This window comes from Ostrea edulis, chromosome 10 (genome assembly GCF_947568905.1).
Source record: "Ostrea edulis chromosome 10, xbOstEdul1.1, whole genome shotgun sequence".
Lineage (NCBI taxonomy): Eukaryota > Metazoa > Mollusca > Bivalvia > Ostreida > Ostreidae > Ostrea > Ostrea edulis.
In genome coordinates, this window is record NC_079173.1 from 10,756,154 (window position 1) to 10,775,238 (window position 19,085).

At 35.1% G+C, this 19,085-nt stretch overlaps 1 protein-coding gene across 4 annotated transcripts in view; it reads right to left on the reverse strand.

Moving 5' to 3' along the window:
• Positions 1-19,085, reverse strand: part of LOC125666788 (ATP-dependent RNA helicase DHX8-like) — a 32,113-nt gene that overhangs the window by 3,476 nt on the left and 9,552 nt on the right. For all 4 annotated transcript variants that reach the window (XM_048900069.2, XM_056151909.1, XM_048900066.2 and 1 more), the window contains exons 7-21: positions 18,819-18,917; positions 17,566-17,676; positions 16,461-16,853; positions 15,026-15,173; positions 12,631-12,812; positions 11,413-11,607; positions 10,188-10,373; positions 9,448-9,534; positions 8,668-8,791; positions 6,992-7,173; positions 6,118-6,258; positions 4,976-5,269; positions 3,565-3,693; positions 2,055-2,251; positions 1,008-1,187 (exon numbers count right to left, since the gene is read on the reverse strand). In XM_048900069.2, coding sequence (XP_048756026.2) covers positions 1,008-1,187; positions 2,055-2,251; positions 3,565-3,693; positions 4,976-5,269; positions 6,118-6,258; positions 6,992-7,173; positions 8,668-8,791; positions 9,448-9,534; positions 10,188-10,373; positions 11,413-11,607; positions 12,631-12,812; positions 15,026-15,173; positions 16,461-16,853; positions 17,566-17,676; positions 18,819-18,917 — 2,648 coding nt within the window. The remainder of the gene's footprint in view (positions 1-1,007; positions 1,188-2,054; positions 2,252-3,564; positions 3,694-4,975; positions 5,270-6,117; positions 6,259-6,991; positions 7,174-8,667; positions 8,792-9,447; positions 9,535-10,187; positions 10,374-11,412; positions 11,608-12,630; positions 12,813-15,025; positions 15,174-16,460; positions 16,854-17,565; positions 17,677-18,818; positions 18,918-19,085) is intronic.

Below are 19,085 nucleotides of genomic sequence, written 5' to 3' on the forward strand. Positions count from 1 at the left end.
AGATCTTCACCACATAAACGGAGTCTGTAGGACATTATCACTATGACAGAACATTCTATCAAGATAATTGCATAAAACACAATTTTGAAGAAAAATTACAAATGTTAGTTATGGTGGGCAAATAGACTCTTATCAAATATACATTTCACAAATTGTATCCATATGGTTCCTTGATAAAGGGAAGATTTTCTTTTTTAATCTAATTTAAAACTGTACCCCCTCCCCCCTTCCCAGTCTTTTGTAACCTTGCCATAGTCCAAGGGGTGATGGTTTGAACAAACTTGAATAAAAATTATACATTTATACGTAAATTTTTGTTTTTCTAGCCAAGTGGTTCTACATTTTTTGTAAACATATCACCCTATTTCCAAATCATATCTTCTAGAAAGTGGGTATAGCCCTTCACTTGAATAAACTTCAATCCCATTTCTCAAACTAAGAATATTTTATACCAAAACTGATTGAAAATGGCTTCATCAATCTGGACAAGTCAAACGTGATCAATATAACATTGATAAGAAAAGCTCACTAAAGTTTTCAATTCAGAGGAGCATATAAAAAATTGCCCATGCTCCAATTTTTCTCAGAGTCTCAATATGATATATGATAACAGTATCATTTATACACTTAATGTATTTGGTAAGAGACTTTTGTGTGTGAAAATCTTTAAAAAAAGCTTCATTCTGTGCAACAGTTAAGAGTAACTCTGACTTCACACCCTCCCCAAAAACCACCTGTATACTGAAAAACGTATCGCATTTAGCTGTGGATGCTATTTAGCGCCTTTCGCAGAAAGCAGCTACCGCTAAACCATGTACATTGCTAATTGTCTTCCACATATTCTTATATAGCACATCTACGGTATACCCAGTACAGAAATCACGTGATCATCAATATCATATCACTGTAACAGACACAAGCACACAGCAGCATCAACATGCTCAGGGCAGCACTTATTCTGAAACAAATTTTATCAATACGAGTCCAACAGACAAAATGGACCTTACCAGTCAGGTTGCCTGTTAAACAGGGCACTGGACGGGTGGATGTACACCACCTGACTGTCAACAAGGGTTCGATACCCCTCTTGGGGATCCTTCTTTGCCGCGTTCCGGAAAAACCCACTGCAAATAGCCTTCTGAACCCGAGCAGTATTCTTACCACAGCTGACGACATCTAACTTGTGTCTGAAAATAAAATAAAAACCTGTAGGTTCTGATAACGAAAATATTCACTCTGATTACGGGATTAATTAAAGGTAACTATGCTTCTCATAGGGTTATGACACAATCTGAGCAAACTTGTGTATGTAGTATTATAGGAGTACAGTGTACTATATATACACAAGTCTGCCCAGACTGTCAAAACCTTGTGATGCCTCTCATTACATAGTCTACAGAAATAATGATGAGCTTCTCGAAACAATTCATCATTCGCTATCACTGAAGGAGACTCTGATATTTCCAAAACATATCTTTATTCTTGCTGATGGGTAACATTTCACCTGTCTATTATACACAAATTCTGTTTGTGGAAATCTCACCTGTCCGTTATACTAACATCTGTTTACAGACATCTTACCTGTCCATTATACTAACATCTGTTTACAGATATCTTACCTGTCCGTTATACTAACATCTGTTTACAGATATCTTACCTGTCCGTTATACTAACATCTGTTTACAGAGATCTTACCTGTCCATTATACCTAACATCTTACCTGTCCATTATACCCAACATCTGTTTACAGAAATCTTATCTGTCCATTATACCTAACATCTGTTTACAGAAATCTTATCTGTCCATTATACCTAACATCTTACCTGTCCATTATACCCAACATCTGTTTATGGACATCTTACCTGTCGGTTATACTAACATCTGTTTACAGATATCTTACCTGTCCATTATACCCAACATCTGTTTACAGATATCTTACCTGTAGGTTATACTAACATTTGTTTACAGATATCTTACCTGTCCATTAAAACCAACATCTGTTTACAGATATCTTACCTGTAGGTTATGCTAACATCTGTTTACAGATATCTTACCTGTCCATTATACCCAACATCTGTTTACGGACATCTTGAGCTCTCTTCAGAGTTCGGATCTGTACAAAATTTTCGTAGCACCATGGACTGGAGAACTTGTTGTTCTTCCAGGAATTGTACACAGCCAGCAGTGTGATGTGATCTCCCTCTGATTGGTGGAATTTAGCCTTCTTCTGGTCAGCTAAGTCCTGTTTATCCTGATTAGACAAATTAAACAATGCTATAAAGGTATCAGATCTCAGGCATCAATGCTAAACATTGCAATTTCAAAGTATACACGTCTATACATGTATTCAGTCAATGTTTCAGGAAAGATTTTCATATTCAAAATACATCATATCATTGTATTACATTTTCACAGTTATAAATTTCTTTACATTCTTTAAAATCCCAATTTTACAAAATTTAAAAGATCCATCTATTTTTAAAAATCATTTCATGCGCAATGGATCAAGTGCTCAATATAAATAGCATTCCAGGTCTGTGTTTGGTTATGTTCGTTAAAAATTGTTAGGCCATACTTTTATGTCTTCCCACCTCTTCCTAAGCATTATGCAATTTACAAGTACTTAGGTGTCTTTTGTAAAGTGTTGTCATGATATTGAGAATATTATATTAATGCAAATTTGAAACAAATTTAATGCACCTAAAACATTTGTTTTTGTCTATTAAATTAGTCAAGAAAAGATTTATTTTCGGAGAAGAGAAACGAGGGAGAAAATGAATAATTTGTATATTCATATTCATATACAGTACATACATATGTACCAACCAATATTCCTCAGTTAAGGTATTCAATGTAAAACGACCATATTCTATATCTAGTAAATGGATAATGGGATTTTAGTAATCATGGTATCATTTTCAAGGATTCGTAAAATAAAAATAATCCACCATAGGAATTTTGAAAGTTTTGTTTACTGCTTGATTTATTTCACCTTTAATTTTACATTGAAGTCTACGGGAAGACTGAGTATGTTTTACTAAGATATCTTTAAAATAAATTATATTTTCATACAAATGTCTTAGTAGAAAGTTACATACAATTTCTCTTTATGAAATTATGAAATAAAATTAATCACTTACTACACACATTTATAGAAAATTAGATTTTTCTTATTTTTACAAAGGGCAGATAACTCTTTAACAAAGTCTAAAGTTTCAGTTTCTAATCATTTGTACCAGTTATGCAAATTTCACTTTCATCATTATTTAACAATAAATATTTACCGGTAATTTGATTTAAATCCTTCACACTTGCTTATTATCCCTTTGTTATACATTGAATACCTTAACATGTTTGTATTGTCAGATACATGTATAACCTTCAGTTCATCACAAAAACTGTACATACATCACATGTACTTTATTCTACTTTCACTTTCAAAGTACACCTGCTTTATTCTGTTTTCACTTTCAAAAGACCTAGGGATAGTACATGCAGTTTGGCGAAATAATTTTTTTTTTTTTTGGCAGTAAACCTCTAAAGAGTTTGGTTCAGTACTGTTACCTTTGGTCTGTAGAAGACGTTTTGGACTGACAACATGGAGACAACTGTCAAAATCTCGTCACTGCAGGCCAAGTGGACGGACATGATCAGCATCTTGGACAACATGGGTTCCAAAGGAAACTCTGCCATCTGAAGATAAAAGAATTAAATATACACCATGCTAAGGAACAGGCTTACTGTTGACACCCAAGGGAAATTGATAAGTGCCAAGATGTGCACTCAGGACAAGAGGCCCACAGGCCTTATCGGTCACCTGAGTATTAGTTAAAAGTATCACTAGACCCAAGGGCTACGAAATCTAGAAAAAGTTTCCTGTTCTGAATATCTAAGGTAAATTTTGACATTTAGCAAAAGTACACAATATAAAACAAGATGTGTTTTTAAAACTTAAATGTCCTCAAAAGTGCCAAGTATACTGATAAAAGGCTCTACATAATATAATATCATTATGTAACATTAATGCAAAAAGACTAATTTTGAACAGTTATAGAGTCAAAACCCTAGGGTTGCAAAATTCAAAATTTTGGTACATCCTTTTCTGCTTTTCCTTAACATGTACATGTATTTAGTTTTTATACCATATCAGCAAACTTCAAGAAGTCCTTCAAATGATAAAGACAATAATCACCATAAGAACTTGGGCTCCACCCTGGAACCAGACCCTTACCCCCTAGGATCATGAAATTTACAATTTTGGTAAAGAACTACCTACTCCTTCTTAATATCCATTTAGTTTCAATTTAGTATCCATATAGCATTAAAGAAGATATCATTTATAAATGTTTTACACATATCATTACACTCTACATATACCAAGTTTGGCCCTGCCTTAGAGTCAGCACCTCTACCTCAGTGATCATGAAATTAAAAGTTTTGGTAGTAAGTATATCTATTATTATGTGTATTTATCATTATACATGTAGGGTACAATGCTTTTTTTTTTAAAATGTAATTTTATCATTAAAACCATGAATTTTCCCAGTCACTTGTAAAATGTATTTTTAAAAAATCTTTATGAAATGTATCGGTACCCATTATTAACTGCAAAAAAGCAAATTTTGGCCTGATTTATGCAAAAAGGAATTGATGGCAAGTTATTTATTACCTATGCATATTCCTGCAATAGTCTTGGATTTCATCGTTTATCAACTTATTTTTAAATAATTTCACCTTGAAGAGACAAACTATCTATGTTCCCATGGCCTTTGAAAATGAAAGTAGAGTACCGGTACCCATATTTGCCGTTTAAAGTGGTATATATCTTTTCCATCTTTTGAAATATAGTATATCCATTACTAGATTGAAGTAATAACCAAAAAAGGAGATTGATAATCATTCATTTCAAAGAATTTTTCAAGAAATCAACTTTTTCAATGAATTCAACTATTAAAAAAAATCTTCTGAAGCCTACCCTTCTTCCCAGCCTTGTTAGGAGACCTTCATCGTCCAGAGCACTGAGTGCATGGAGCTGTTCCATGGCAGATATCAGGGTCTGCATTGGAGGAGCATCCATAAAGTCGAAGGACAGGAGGTCGTTTATACCCATGGCCTTCAGAGACAGAACAGTGCTGGCCAAGTTTGTTCTCTGAATCTCGGGGACGTTGGTCGGCAGCATCTCATCTCGGTATGCCCGCTCAGTGTAGAGACGATAACATTTCCCAGGACCAGTTCGTCCTGCCCGACCAGCTCTTTGTTTGGCCTGAGCCTGGGAATTGAAATAAACAGTTTATCAATTTCATTTCCTATCAATTCTATAATCAAAATTGATATTCAAATTAATTTTAATATCATATTTTAAATAGACATTAAAATTTCATATGATGCATACATGTACAGATAATATTTTTTTTAAATTTTCATATCAATAAAAATTCAGTTGTAATGTTCCACAAATATTACATTACAGGAGATAACGGATATAGCCTGGAAATGGAAATACAGTGGCGGATCCAAAGGGGGTTTCGGAGGTTGTTTATTAACTACTGCTTGACTATTTGGGATAATACATCCAAACTTGGTATGGAAAGAATATCTAAGTTACAAAAAAAAAAGCTGTAGGGATAATTCTGGATGCAAGTCCAGATTCCTCTTCTAAACCATTATTTGAAAAACTTGGTTGGCTGACAGAATTTATGACCTGGTTGGATTACACAAAGTTTAATGTTTTATTATTCAAATTTTTCCATGGTTTCACTCCCCATTACCTTGTTGAGTTATTTGAATTTCTAAACACTCATGTCTTTTAATTGCAATCTGGAATATCAGACTTTGTGATTGTTTGTTACTGATAATTGATTTTTAATAAGTGATATAGAATAAGTTTCGTTACATACTCAGGTGTTTATACTTTTGAGACTCTGTTTTAAATGATCAATTTACTTTGTGAATATATTTGTCTGTATCAACTGGAAGGCTCTGGAAGAGAATATTGCATGCACTAACCAGGTCGCCTTCTTGAAATAAAGTATTATCATTAACATTATAAACTGCTAAACTAAGCCAAAATTATTACCTGGCAGGAAGCACTTGTTATACAGTAGAATCAGGCCATACCTGAGATATAGGCGAGACGATCAGCTGATCCATGCCAGTCTTAGAGTTGTAAACTTTTTGTTTCACGAATCCTGGATCCACCACATAATAAATACCATCAATGGTTAGGGAAGTCTCCGCAATATTAGTAGCTATGACTACCTGATAAAAAAATAATGCATGTAAATAAACGAATATACATTGTACATCTGACACACAGACACAGTGTATTTTAAAAATTCCATATCTGTGTATTCAATTCACGTATTTACAGTAGAACTTAGCATACTGTTGATTCAATATATTACGATAGTACTTAATATGGCAAAATGACTCAAATGTGTCAAATCGTGGGAACATGGATTCATGTGTGGTCTGTTGGTCATGAGTTCTAGACTTGTATTTATTTTAGCAACAGAAAATTGATGCCTCTTGCGACATTACATGATAATAAATTCCTCACATATATCTAAGAATCTACAGTAACCATTGTTAGTTAAAAAGCAGAAATTTCTGACGTGCATATCTGCAGGTGAGTAAAGCCATTTAAAAATACAACGATTTCTTTTCTTCAAATATAGTCCCATGAGGATCTGGGTTAGAATAGATCCTCAGTACCCCCTTGCTTGTTGTAAGAGGCGACTAAATGGGGCAGTCCTTCGGATGAGACCGCAAAAACCGTGGCCCCATGTCACAGCAGGTGTGGCATGATAAAGATCCCTCCCTGCTCAATGGCCAAAAGCGCCAAGCATAGGCCTAAATTTTGTAGCCCGGCAGTGGTGACGTTTCTATATGAGTGAAATATTCTCGAGAGGGACGTTAAACAATAATCGATCAATCAATCTTCAAATATAAAATAGAATTCAACAGCTAGCGAGTGATGTACAACGGTTACCTTCCTGGATCCTGGAGGTGTGGGTTCAAATATCCTGGTCTGCATTTCACTGGGTAACGCACTGTACACAGGGAGGATGATCAGCTCTGGGACTTCTGGCCCCAGGGCCTTCATCCGTTCATACAGTGTCTCACAGGCTGTATCAATCTCCTCCTGACCCGTCAAAAACAGAAGGATGTCACCTGTAAATGTACATCATATTACATTTCTTAGTATAAAGGAGATCAGTTTTACCCAACATGTACAATTATGTTACAACAGGGGTTCCATATTAACCTTTTCAAGCACTAGTCCGGCTTCTATATCATATAAAATGATAACACAAATTCATTTCTATTCATCTGACAAACCAAAGAATTGACAGTTGCAATTAAATTTAGCTTCCGACATTTACAGTAGAAAAAGACAACCATTTTCTTCAGAAGCATATAATAACCCCTGAGAGACTCGCATAACCCCTTTTATAAACCTCCACATGTTTGAAAGGTCAGCGTTTCATTGTCACACAAACGCTTAATCAAGCAGGTATCAGATGATAAGTTCAAACATCTAAAAGACTTGAAGAATTTGCTAAAATCTTAACCAATTCAATTTTAATATCTGGATTTTTGCTAGTCCATGCGGATAAGACATGTTTTTACTATATTCTTGGACTTATGGACATGAGGTAATTTTGAACCCTGTACAATATTTACATTTCCAATTTTTTTCTCTTCCATATTTCAGGAAGCTGCCAAGTAAATTTGTGTGAACTTGTCTAGCCCAGTGGTTCTTGAGAAAATTTTAAAGATGTTTTCTTATATATTTCCATGTAAAACTTTGATTCCCTGTTGTGGCCCCACCCTAACCCCAGGAGCCACGATTTTAACAAACTTAAATCCCTATTTTTGTGATTATCTCCCCTTTGAAAGGGGCATGGCCCTTCATTTGAACAAACTTGAACCCCCTTCACCCAAGGATGATTTGTACCAAGTTTAATTGAAATTGATTTCTAAAATTTGTCAATGTATTTTCGTTATTCCACTAATATTGCCCCTTGGAGAAGGGTGATGCATAATATATACACAAAATTTCAATAAAATCTGTTCATTGGTTTTTAAAATATACTCTGGAAACTGACAATACCCCCTCAAATGGAAGAAAAATATCCATTCCTTCAATATTAAAACATCTCATCAAAATAGCAAGTGCACATCTTCATATATACATGTATATACATAAAGATTTAATGAAATCTGTTCATTGGTGTTAAAGATATCCTCTGGACAAATGATATCTACGGACAAACAGACAGACAAGATGATTCCAGTAACACACACCTCCCCCCCCCCCCCCCCCCCCCCAACTTGGTTTGCAGGGGGTATAAAAATTTAGCTCCCACGAAAATACCTGTATCTCTCACATCAAAAAAAAAATTGTGATAATAACAAAATTTCAAAGGAATGTGATAATAACATAATTAAATAAAAAATTTGTTTGAAGATTGCAAATGTCATTATAGTGAAATGTGATTATTGATTTCATTTGAGAATTTCACCCTAGGAAATGGTGAAAGGCGGTATGAAATGTAATTATTGATTTCATTGGAGAAGTTCAACCTAGGAAATGGTGAAAGGCGGGTGTAATTATTGATTTCTCTGGAGAAGTTCACCCTAGGAACTGGTGAAAGGTGGTACCTGGCGGTTCCATCAGGTGAATCTGCATGACTGTAATCAGCGAGGCGTCGAGGTAGTCTGTCTCTGCTTCCTTCGTGTACAGAACCTCAACTGGGTAGGTTCTTCCCGGGATGGTAAAAATTGGCTACAAAAAATGGATAAAAAATGAGTCCATTGTGTGTAATATGAGATGTGTTAAACTTTGGGAAACACCATTTCCCCAACTCTGGTCAAGTCCTATTGAGGTAAAATTTACCAAGACCTCAATTTGAACTCAATTTTTACCTTGACCTTTCAGTTGATGAACTATTAAGAGTGTTTTGTATAATTCAAAAGCTGTGACTGATGTAAAAACTGCTTACAGAGAGAACAATTACCGGTACAGTATACTCAATCTTCAATTTCATAGGTCTAAACTACTGACAGTAGTGTTCGGAGTTAAATTACTTCTCATTCAGGCCTGAAGGTTATAAAGTTTTTACCATACTCATACTCAAACCCCGCCATGTTTGTTTTGAGTACAACTCTGATCAAGTTCCGAAGCATACTCGAAAAATCTTGAGCATGTACTCCATTTGAGTATGAGAATAATATTTTTATAACTTTCACTTTTGAGCATGAATACGATTTAGAGCACAGAGTTCGAGTTTGAGCATGAAAACATGCTCAAAAAACTTTTATAACCTCCAGGCCTGTTTTCACGCAAAAGGCAATTTACAAAAATGTTGAAAAATCTAATCAGCCATGTTGCAGCTAGATACTGAAGAAAATATATCCGTAATATATCCATAAAGAACTTACAGCTTCAAAGAAGTACTGGGAGAATTTGACGGCATCCAGAGTAGCGGACGTCACAATCAGCTTCAGTTTGGGTCGCTTTAGAACAGCCTGTCATTCAAACATCAAAAATCATGCATTAAACAGAAACTTCACAGCAAATCATATCTACCCACATATGTGATACTAGTTGTAAGAATATGTCACATAAATTTAATCTCTTGTATTTTTTACTGGCTCCAAATTTTGGTGTTGGCAACGAAAAATACATGTACAGTTAAGCATGGTTATAGCAAACAATTACATTTGTTATAAAAGTAATTTGTTATATCCGATAAAACGTGCTTATAGTGAAGTGCTGGGGACAAACAATTAGATTTGTTGTAAACATAATTCATTATATCTATAATAAATAAAACATGCTTAAAGTTCTGGGGACAAACAATTAGATTTGTTATAAACATAATTCGTTACATCTAATAAGTTTGTAAAACTACAGGCATTAAATATCACTTCACTGTAAGCATGAATTCATTATAAGCATGTTTGCTGTAACCATGTTTTACTGTATTTTACGAGATAGATCGATAGTTTGTTAGCATCAGAGTTTTTCTATTTCTATTATTGAGTTTCTGTTTTTCGAATGCCTTTTTAAAATGTACATCTTTACAACTCCTCAGCTTACACTGTTGTTTTATGCAGTATAAGTATTTGACATATGCATGAAGCATTGGAACAGTCCATGAAGATGGTGGCCCCCTTACCGTTTTCAGTAATCCAAACAGCACGTCAGTGTGAATAGTACGCTCGTGAGCTTCGTCCAACATTATGATGTTGTACTGCGTCAGGTCGCCATCGATCAGGCATTCTCTCAGCATCATTCCGTCTGTCATGTATTTGATCTTCGTCTCGGGACTCGTGCAATCCTCAAAACGAATTGTGTAACCCACCTACCCAAAACCAAAAATATAATATTAGTACATCGATTTTGTTTCTGTCTCATAAATAAGGCACATGTGCATGGTTTATAAATTTTTATGAATTTAACAAAAATTATGAAGCACGTATATTACCTACTACAGAACCTGATGAAATTACTTGTGCTCCTTATCTTTATAATACCATGGCGTTGTGAATATATAACTTTTTTCATTTTTATTTGCCACACTGTATAAATATCAAGTGGATACTTCATAAATGTACATTTATTTGCTATATCACATTTCTTCCTCAGAGTTCATATTGGGGATGAACAGAGCACATAAATTTGTAAATGTCTCAAGATTTAAGAGAAATCAATTAAGCACATTAACTATCAATAGCTGGCCCATCAATAAACATATACATGTAGATGGCAGATTAAACTCTACACAAAAGTTTGAAAGACATCCAAAATTGCAAACTACATGTATTTCTAAAGAAAATATGACAATTTGCCACGAGTTATGTCTCCTTTGCAAGGTCAGCCAAAGGTCAATCATTGAAAAGTCAAATACTGATTTGAGAAACTATTTCTGGGTACAGTGAGCCACCTTAACCATCATGACATTCGTTTTGATGTCAGAATGTACAAAGTATTGTGGAAGCTGTGTAACAATCAAAGATCTCCATATATAATCACGATGCACTGGGTTAACAGTTTATAAATCATCCACTTTATTTTTCATCAAATTCACAGGCCTCTGCATGTGTAAAATTTGCCCGTTTTAATTTCGCCTGTTTTTCGCTATGAGATTTTAGAAACTGAATGAAAGTAGATTAAGCCATTACTTTAATGTAGTGAAAAACATCTTTGAGTGAATTCAGATATAAATATCATTTTCAAATTTCTATAGGCAAAAATAACACAAATCAAAACTTTTCTTGCATACCATAATAAAATTTTTACATCTTTTCTAGTACATGCACTTTGTAAGTTACTCTCGAGATTATACAGAATATTTCACATCAAAGTAGTCTTTCCAGGCCATGATTTTCTCTAACGCTTACCTCCTGACCGAGCCGACAACCGAACTCTTCGGATACCCTCTTAGCTACCGACATGGCAGCGACTCGTCGTGGCTGCGTACAGCCGATCTTCCCCGACGTTGTGTAACCAGCCTCGGCGAGGTATTGTGTAATCTGTGTGGTTTTCCCGGACCCCGTCTCCCCAATGACAATCAAAACCTGGTTGTCTGAAACTGCCTAAAATTGACGCATAGAAAAAAAAATGCATGTCAGTCTACAAGATTCATTTAATCCAGGAACAGGTTGACCTTTGGTGCTGCTGAAATTTCTACATGTTGGTACATATGATGCACATGTACATAGTTTACTTTTAAACTAGGTCATTAGCACACACCTAAATGTTTTAATTGAGTAAACAAACTTTATCTAAGATGATTTTCAAAAGAAATACAAGTGTAACTGATAGCCATATCGTATATTGGATAAATTATGCGGCTGGGAATATTTGACGGACTTCTCTCATAAATATAGTTTGATGTGGAGTTTTATACATTTTCCGATTTATGTAAATATGATTCATATGAATTGAATTTTTGGTGCTTTTATTTTTAGCTAATCTTTCTCATATGCCAAAAGCAGCCATTGTTTCCAACTTGCCAAAATTACCTGCTATATATAAAAGTTATAATGTGGATTTTGATTAAACATAAATATATCTTCGAAATCCTTAGAATTTGCATTAAAAAGTTACATCATCAAAGAGTCAAAGTCAAATCTACATTTTAATTTAACATGTGGTCCATGGGCCACAATGCTCACCTTCATTCTGCTATTCTTAGTCAGAAGACTTTTACCCTCTTTAATCCCAATGACAAAGTTTGACCCCAACCTAGTCCCATGGGGTTATGATTTTACCAAACTTGAATCCCCACAAATTAGGGATATCTCCCCTTTGAGAAAGGTGTGACCCTTCCTTTAAATAATTTTAAATCCCCTTTACCCAAGGATGCTTTACGGCAAGTTTGGTTGAAATGGGCCCTGTGATTCTGGAGAAGAAATCAAAAATGTTAAAAAGTTTACAGACGGACAGACGGATGACAGAGAGGCGCTGGACAAAAAGGTGATCAGAAAAGCATTATCTTAGATGAGCTAATTATTGAAGAGACAATGCATGAACAAATGCTGCTATCTTATATTACAAAATTAAAACCGCTGAAAAAAGAAACTCCGAATTCTTCATCCATGGTCACAATTGCTTACCTTGACTAGCTCATCTTTAAGTTTATATATGGGCAGACTTTGCCGCTGTTCTAAGAGTGACTTCTTTTCCTTCTTTCCATAGGAGGCCTTCTGACCCCCAGTAATGTGCCTTTTCCACTCCGGTAAGTCTGCTGGAGCCATTCCAGCGCCCCTCATCTGGGCGGCTAACTTCCTGTCTCCCCCTGTAACATAATCACACATACATCAGTTACAATTTACAATCCAATGCATAATACATGTAAATGTAGAACTTGTTTTGAAGTATTCACAAACATTTTAAAATAATATGTCGAAGACCAGTATCTTTTATCACAATTACTATCAATGGAAGTATTTTAGTTCAAGAAACTTTTTCATTATATACAAGTACATTTAACTTAGTACAAATTTATCAATATTTGCTTTGATGAGCTAATTAAATCATTTAAAGGTACAGCATAATTGAGCCATTCTTAGCAATAAGGGCCCTTAGGGGTCATCCATAATTGTCAACCATTTTCCAAAGTGTGCAAAAAGCACACTTTTTGAGACCCTCCCCCACCCCCTCAAAAAGTGTACATCAACCATTTTTAAATTCCCAACAAGAAGATCGACAATCAAGTTTAAGAGCAATTTAGTTCAAACAATGAGTTCTGTAATATTGGTACCCCTATTTCTTGTTATATATGAATGATATGTTTTATAAATGTGCAAATCTTGTGTACATAATAGATTTTTATAGAAAAAAATAAAGATGTCTCTGTCTTATCTTGTCGTCTTTTTTATAAGCATTACACTTTTGTAACATGACCAATACTTTTATGAAATAAATCCGGAAGAGAAAAAAAGAGCGTACGGTAAAATTGTCGATTTTTTACCCCCTCCCCCCGAGCGTGCCTTTTGCACGCTTTGGAAAATGGTTGACAATTATGGATGACCCCTTAAGTATCTTATTGCTAAAGTGTGACCTACAGAGAACAATCCCTCAAAATATTAGAGCAATATTAATTGTCGTTAAAATATTACAGGCAATCAAAGATGACAACCAACTCATGATTGATAACCGTCACCTTTTTCTTTATAAGTATGCAAAAAAAGGATGTCACGTTTTTTCATTATGAAGTTTTTTGAAAAACGTTGTTTGATAAGATAAGAGTCTTTTTTGCTAGAAATGGCTCATTTATAAATAGCAAAATTGATTCTGATAAAATCCGGTTGAATCAAACTAAGCCAGGAGTACCCTGTGACATGCTGATTAAGAATTGAGTGACCCGGCTACAGTATAGTAATGCAAATGTTGACCTTCTATTGTATAAACATTATTTGGCATAGAAATGACCAACACATTTACAAATCATGTTTTTTTCACCAGTGTATATAAATTAAAAACATTATGTCTTAGAATAAGCCACTCTCGATACTACGATCTCCAAGGATGCTAGCTTGAAGCTGCCTTCGCCTATCAAAATTTTCCAGCTCAATCTGCTTACCCAGCAGGAAGCATGTGCAATTCCGGCTCATTATCAAGTGTGTAACCAGTTATCGCCGGATCATTAGATTCAAGTACGATATATAATATTAATTCAACCCTGACTTTTAAATTTATATGCCATTGTATTACAAAATTGAAAGCTATGGTTAGAAAAGAATGTTTATGAACAAGAGTTGGGATGAAATGATAAACGCCCACCACATGACATGCTCATCTCATGACACACCCACCTCATGACATGTGTCATGAAAGGTAAAGATAACAAACAGTACTCAATCTCATAACTCCTATAAGCAATACAAAATAGATATTTGGGCAAACACGGACCCTTAGACACACCAGAGTGGGATCAGGTGCATAGGAGGAGTAAGCATCCCCTGTCGACCGGTCACACCTGCCATGAGCCCTGTATCTTGAACAAGTAAACAGAGTTATCCGTAGTCAAAATCTGTATGCCATGAACGGCCTAACAATCAGTATGAAACAAGTCAAACAGCATTTGACCCAATGGTATGTTGTAATGGCAAACTAGACCATTATAACGACCACAGAATTTGCGAAATACTGACTTTAAACAAGGGTATTATACCTCTTTATGGATATTTTCTGTGATTCATTAATTTTAAATACTTGAAAAGATGTGAGTGTCCAAAAACCATTTTTCAAAGTTTTGAAATTAAGCAGCTGGTATGACAATGATTCATCAGATCTATTTCATAACTGTAAAATCATCAATTTCTGTAGGAGTTCAATTTACATGGCACACATACCCATCATTTCAAATCCTCTTAAGAGCAAATGAGAAACTGAACTACAACAGCGAATGACAGCTTCAACCACGAAATGCAGTCACCACAAATATGATAATTTTTCTCACACCACAAAATAGATACAGAGAAGACTGATGGTTTGACAGTTTAGTACCCTCTGGCATGGGATCAATCCAGTCCTTGTTCAGTCCTGATGGCACGGCGTCCATTTCAGCCTCTCTCTGTGCCTGTTTCAGTTCCCGCCTCTCCTTTTGGAGAGCACTCTGCATCATTGCGGCTTGTGACAGCGATCCATCAGGATTCTTCAATTCAAAGGAGCACAGTAAATGCAAATGACATCAAATTTTATTTTATTTACATGTACTGTAAATCACATTTTATTTTTACGAGAATTATTTATGTGTAATTTCACTAGACAAGTCATTCGCGAAAAATTAGTTCGCATGAATAAATTGAAGACTTGGGCAATCGATAATGATTTGCAAAAGGTACGTCTCATGAATAAAAGACATTATTGTATCATCGCGAAATAAGGTCTCACCAAATAAAAGTGATCTACAGTGTATTGTTTATAGAGCAAGGTTCTCGATAGTTAACAGTTTCAATATCTTTCTTGTTGTAACTCCCAATCAGATAATGTTTCAATATCATTTTAACTAACTCTTTGTTTTCAGTCTCAGTCCTGGGTTTTCCAAGTAAGTCAACGTAGATTACTTATAAACAATTTTTTTTCTGTGACAAAATTAACATTACACTGTCCCAAATCATCACACGAACTTCATCAGCTATATATAGATCATTTTCTGAACATGAAAGGTGAAGATAATGAACAGTGATCAATCTCATAACTCCTATAAGCAATACAAAATAGATAGTTGGGCAAACATGGACCCCTAGACACGCCAGAGGTGGGATCAGGTGCCTAGGAGGAGTAAGCAACCCCTGTCGATCGGTCACACCTGCCGTGAGCCCTACATCCTGATCAGGTAAACGGAGCTATCCATAGTCAAAATCAGTGTGCCAAGAATCACCTAACAATCGGTACAAAACACGCCAGACAGCATTCGACTCAACGACATTTCGCTTCATTGTAAATCATGTACCAAGATAGAGACCTACACTCAAATGTCAGTTAACACTAGAAGACTCAGAAAGATTCCAACCCCATATGCATCTATAGTAGCTGTCAGTTTAAGATATTTTGAAATCCAGGATGTACTGTAGATTCCTAAATATATGCGAAGAATTTATTGTCGCGTAATTTCGTGATTGGTATCACTCACAAAATAAAAATATTTGCTTTTTATTTTTATATTATTAAAATTCACGCAAGAATGCTTGATTAACAGAGTACACATGAATTCATGTCCATGCGATTTGACATATATGAGTCATTTCATCATACTCACGTAAAATAAGGAATCTACAGTATTGTAAAAGTCAAATTCTTCTGCATGCACACATGTACACGTAAGCCCAATTTTATCATTCAAAGCAAGGGCACGAAAATAAAAAAAAAATAAACATATTCAATCAGTTAAAGAACTAAAATACATAATAATACATGCAATTTGTTGCACTGACGTTACCTTGACAATTTTAACAGGACTAAGATCAAGTCCACCTCGACCATGCCCTGTCAAAAATGGTGGTTCTTCTTCCTTGAGCTCTATCTCAATATCCTCATCAGAATCATCGTCCTTCAGCAACACTCCCATTTCCTCATCAAAATCTGGCAACTCTGACTTATCGATGACATTAGCTGCAATCATCTGTTGAATTTCGAATCTCTCCGGAGAAGACATTCGTTGATATCGCTTTTTCTCGCCCACGTCGTCAATGTCTGGGACATGGTCGACCAGAGGCATGGTGGAGGGGCGATCAGGGTTCCTGGCCTCCACTTGATTGTTGTGAATTTCCCCGCCCACTAAAGTCTTGGTCTTTGAAGGGTTTAGGTCCTCACCTGTCTCCTGGTCTACATCCTGTGAATCAATGAAAAGTGCGTGTTATGTAGCAAATACATGCATCATAAACAAAATTAAAAAGTACTGCTGAACAACTTTCATGAATACATCCTCATGAGTAACTAATCATCATGGCCTACTATCAGTCCTTTTGTTATCTTATGTTCTTTTTTTTCACCATTTCATGAACTGGCTGTGCTAATTTGAACACATGATCTTCATTTTCTGCTTGTTAACCTTCATATCTTTATGTTTGTTAACCTATACATTTGTTAACCTTCATACCTTTATGTCTGTTAACCTTCAAAGCTTTGTTTCTTAACCTTCATACCTCTATTTACATAAACATTCATGCCATGAAGTCTGAAAACCTTCATACTTTCAAGTTTGTTAACCTTCATAAAAGTTTGTTAACCTTCATACAAGTTTGTTAACCTTCATACAAATTAGTTAACCTCCATACAAGTTAGTTAACCTCCATACAAGTTTGTTAACCTTCATACAAGTTAGCTAACCTTCATACAAGTTAGCTAACCTTCATACAAGTTTGTTAACCTTCATACAAGTTTGTTCACCTTCATACAACTTTGCTAATCTTCATACAAGTTAACTTTGCTAACCTTCATACAAGTTAGCTAACCTTCATACAAGTGTGTTCACCTTCATACAAGTCTGTTAACCTTCATACAAGTTTGCTAACCTTCATACCTTTATTTGTTAACATTCATACCTTTATGGACAAACTGGTTTTCTGGCCATTAACAGATAACACTTTGATCTTGACCTTCTGACCTCTTTGCACTACATCACTGACATTTGTGACTCTTCCTTCTCTTCTTAACTGTAAAAAAAAAACACGAGAAAGTTTGAACGAGAAAAACAAATGATATGAACAAAAGAATTTGCTATAAAATTTATAGCTTAATCATATATCCAGGCTCAAAATTAGCTCATATCTGTTAGTCTAGGACAAGTAAAATCATGTTGTAAACTTTCCAAGGTACAAGTCCATGTGGACTAGTGAAACAAATTTGTCAAAGTCTCTTAGATGTTTGAACTTATGGCCAAATATACCTGCATGGTTAAGCATTTGCATGACAGTAACTTCCTGACCTTCCACACATGTGAAAGGGGTTACGCATGTTTCTCAGAAGTTGTTGTAACTATGCTTCTGAAGAAAACAAAATAGAGCATGGTTGCCTTTTTTCTACTCTATGTACAAGAAACTGAAATGTTTGCGACTGTGAAATGTTTGGTTTGATTAAATAAAAATAATTCTGTGTTGTTATTTTATTTGATAGCTAGTGAATGGACTAGTAAAATACTTTCTGCTTCATGGACTGGTAAACATTGATATGGACCAGTGCTTGAAAAAGTTAATTTTGAAGCCCGTTAAATGAACAATACGCTATGTGAGAAATTCCCTGTTAAATGATCAATACACTATGTGAGAAATTCCCTGTAAATGATCAATACGCTATGTGAGAAATTCCCTGTAAATGATCAATACCCTATGTGAGAAATTCCCTGTAAATGATCAATACGCTATGTGAGAAATTCCCTGTAAATGATCAATACGCTATGTGAGAAATATCCTGTAAATGATCAATACGCTATGTGAGAAATACCCTGTATTACTAAATGAACAATACACTATTTGAGAAATTCCCTGTAAATGATCAATATACTATGTGAGAAATTCCCTATTACTGTAAGTGGTTTTAATTTCGCGGTGCTAAAAGTCCGCGGTTTTTCATATTGGGCTAATTGCAGTGGTTTTATTTTCGCAGAATTCAAATTTTATTTCAATACTGGTAACTGTTCAAAACATATTGTGTCACACTTGCAAAATGATTGCGATTGTCTTAATTTCGCGGAAAAATTCCCGACCACAAACGTAGCGAAATTAAGACCTACGCAATCATTTCCCCGTTTACAGTAAATGAACAATATGCTACGTGAGAAATTCCCTTGCAGCCTCACCTGTGATATGTGAACAAGTCCTTCCCACTTTTTTCTTAAGCCCTCTAACTGAACGAAACAACCGAACTGCATAAGCGTAGTTACTCGTCCATTGTAAATCTGTACAAGAAAAAAACGGAGATAGAAAATCCTCGAGAAGTAAGGATTAAGTCAAACCACAGGCAAGCCCATTTAAAAAGTAATGCAAGAATTAAATGATATGGAACACAAAAATGAAATCAAACATAAAACAAGAATAAAATCATACCATAAGAATTAAGTCGTATG